The sequence below is a fragment of the Choristoneura fumiferana genome, chromosome 12, assembly GCF_025370935.1.
Source record: "Choristoneura fumiferana chromosome 12, NRCan_CFum_1, whole genome shotgun sequence".
NCBI classification, from domain to species: Eukaryota; Metazoa; Arthropoda; class Insecta; order Lepidoptera; family Tortricidae; genus Choristoneura; species Choristoneura fumiferana.
Genome location: NC_133483.1, coordinates 16690535 through 16693807, shown reverse-complemented (window position 1 = coordinate 16693807; position 3273 = coordinate 16690535). Strand labels below are relative to the sequence as shown.

Here is a 3273-nt window from a genome sequence, read left to right as displayed (position 1 = left end):
GCATAATTACGTAACTTACCTGCTTTAAAGTCCCATATATTTTATGTGAAATACATCAGGGACTATCAGTTAGGGTTCAACTACCACTGTTACTACTATTACGTTACTGTTTAAAAAAAAATGAAAATTTTATTGGTTAAATATCATAAGGCAGGTTCACAATTATTAAAGAGTCTCGCACTTCTATAACATGAAGCTTCTATACATTGCAAAACACAATCATCATCATCATAATCATCATCCCAGCCTATATACGTCCACTGCTGGGCACAGGCCTCCTCTGAACAAGAGGGCTTGGGCCATAGTTCCCGCGGGCCCAGTGTGGATTGGAACTTCACACACACCATTGAATTGCTTCGCAGATTTGTGCAGGTTTCCTCACGATGTTTTTCTTCACCGCAAAGCTCGTGGTAAATTTCAAATGTAATTCCGCACATGAATTTCGAAAAAACTCAGAGGTGCGAGCCGGGGTTGAACCCACGACCCTCTGCTTGAGAGGCGATAGTCCAAACCACTAGGCCACCACGGCTTTTTCCAACCACTAGGCGGCCACGGCTTTTTAGGCCACCACGGCTTTTTGTTGGTGCCGGGGGCGAGGGGTGCGGGAGGCGGGTAAATGAGACACGTCCGTATGCAATTAATGCTTCTATTCGACTGCTAGACCGCGGGTCGCAGCCACGCGTACCTTATAACTAACATCCCTCCACCCTTAGCCTAGAAATATTTTCTATTATCAACATCTTTGCGAGGCCTCCTCGAGCGAGGGGCCGCCTCGACTTCTGGTGAGGTATCGGGCGAAGCGAACTCTTCCGTTGTGTCCTCGGTGACGGCAGATGGATCCTCAACCTGAGCGCTGACTGACACGGTCTGATCCGTCACTAGCGCATGCGCTGGGTCATCTGCCGCTGCTGTTATTACTCTTGGCTCTGTCATGTCTGCCGCCTGAAGTTCGCTTTCCGCGTTCCCTGATTCATAGTCCAAGATGAACGCTGGCATCGCTGGTGGTGGTTGCATTATGCAGGAACCATTCGAATCACCTGGGGTTTGAGTGAGCCCGCATCCTATCTCTCCCCTCCATTTTAACAGCTGGTTGGCATGTCTTTTTATAACGCTGTTGCACTCTAGTAGTCGCACTAAATAAACACTGTTTCCAATTTTGTCAATATTTTTTCTAAGGTTCTTTGAAAAATAGCCGCTGCACTTGAAAGCCCGAAAACAAGTCGTGTGAATTTAAATAGACCTTTGATTGTATTTATTGTGGTTAATATTTGTGATGAGTCACTTAAGGTCAATTGATTGTATGCTTGTGACAAATCGAGTTTCGTGAAATGTTGACCTCCGTGTAGTTTAGTGAATAGTTCTTCAATTCGTGGTAGCGGATATTTTTCAATAATTAATTGCTTATTAAGGCTAACTGAGTAATCAGCGCACAGCCGTATTGAGCCATCTCGTTTCAATACGGGGACTACTGGGCTAGCAAAATCTGAATACGACACCGGAATTAATATACCTTGATCAACCAACCGGTCTATCTCTTGTTCCACTGCGCTGCGCAGTGCGAATGGTACGGGTCGTGCTTTGAAGAACTTTGGTTTCGAGCCCGGTTTCAAATTTAACTCAACCAAAACATCTTTACAGCAACCCAACCCTCCAGAAAATAATTCAGGGTAGTTTTGTTCTGCTAGGGATAAATAGTCATTGTGGATGGTTAGCTTCTTCATAGTGGCTACTTCCAGATTAAATTTAGACATGAAATCCCTGCCTAATAAAGGAGGTCCGCCATCACGCACCACAAAAACTCGCAATTTAACAGTCTTCGAGTTATAAGTAATGGGTAAATCGAGAGTTCCCATAATTATTATGTTGCTACCATTATAACTTTGTAAAACTGTGCGACTAGAAATAAGTGGGACTTTGCTAAAGTAAAGGTTATAAATTTTATCCGGAATAACGGTTACTGCCGAACCGGTATCTATTTCGAACGATAGCTCAATTTTATCTACTAGGACCGTCACCTGCATTGGCTCTCCTCGACAAGAACGAATATTAAATATGACACGCTCACCGTCATCGCCAACATCATCATCAGCATCACACTCGATGAAATTCTGCCGTAGAACTTTGTTCCCGGGGCATACGCGACGCAGATGTCCTTTTACCCCACATTTACCGCACTTATAACGGGCAAATTTGCATACGCTTGCTTGATGTCCTTCGTAACCGCACGCTGCGCAAACAACTGCAGTCGATTTCTATTTGCTGTTGCCGGGGCGCTGCCGCCGCCTCTGCCGATGCTGCTGCTAGGCCTTGCCGCTCGCGGCACAAAGTGCGACTCCATCTTGTACACGGGTAACTCGCCACGCGGCAACGAACACGCTCCACCCGGCAACGCCTGCGCAGCGCCCAGCCGAGCACAACGAACACTTTCCGCCTGCTCAAACGCTTTGTTGAAAGTCAGTTCCTCCATTCTCATAGTGAAAAGCTTTTCACGTTCTGGGCTCGGTAGCATGCCCAGCACAAATCTGTCACGGAGCGTGTCGTCCAGGTTCGAAGCAGAGAACCCGCAGTCAACTGCTAGACTTCGAACGCGAGCCGCCCATTCCGTCAAGCTTTCAGTTGTTTTCTGTGTCGACGAGTAAAACCCATTTCGTTCTGCGAACCCGCACTTCGCTGTTTTTAAATGGCCGTCGAATAATGCCACTAAACAATTATAATCTAAGGTTCCCACTTGTTTAGGTAACGCTAGGTCCCTTAGCAACTTGTAGGTATTTTCCGTCAAGCTGCTTAACAAAATAGCTCGGCGTTTGCATTGCGCTTTGTCATCCGAATTGGTTAAATCGTTGGCGAGAAACCACTGATCTAAACGTTCTTTGTACACAGACCAGTCTTGCACTTCATGATTAAAAGAGGACAAAGAACCGATGGATATTTTGGCCATGATGTCTTTTGCACGCGTAATTAATTATTGTATTAACTATTTAACAATAAAACAAGTTCGGTCAGACTCGATCGCCACTGTTGATGCCGGGGGCGAGGGGTGCGGGAGGCGGGTAAATGAGACACGTCCGTATGCAATTAATGCTTCTATTCGACTGCCAGACCGCGGGTCGCAGCCACGCGTACCTTATAACTAACACTTTTTAGGCCACCACGGCTTTTTATCATCATAATAAATAAGGCAATATCATCAGGCGTTGGACGTCCACTGTTGGACATAGGCCTCCCATAGAACCTCAGTTGCTTCGGTCGGAAGCGGCCTGCATCCACCGTGAA

General features: G+C 46.3%; 1 protein-coding gene across 1 annotated transcript; it reads right to left on the bottom strand.

Annotated features, from left to right (window-relative positions):
• Positions 1-691: 691 nt before the first annotated feature.
• On the bottom strand, positions 692-1164 carry LOC141433818 (uncharacterized; the record flags this gene model as incomplete). Its single annotated transcript, XM_074095919.1, is given in 1 exon segment — positions 692-1164. A coding segment is annotated over 1 exon segment (450 nt), but the record flags the coding sequence as incomplete, so codon positions are not given.
• Between the last annotated feature and the right edge of the window lie 2109 nt (positions 1165-3273).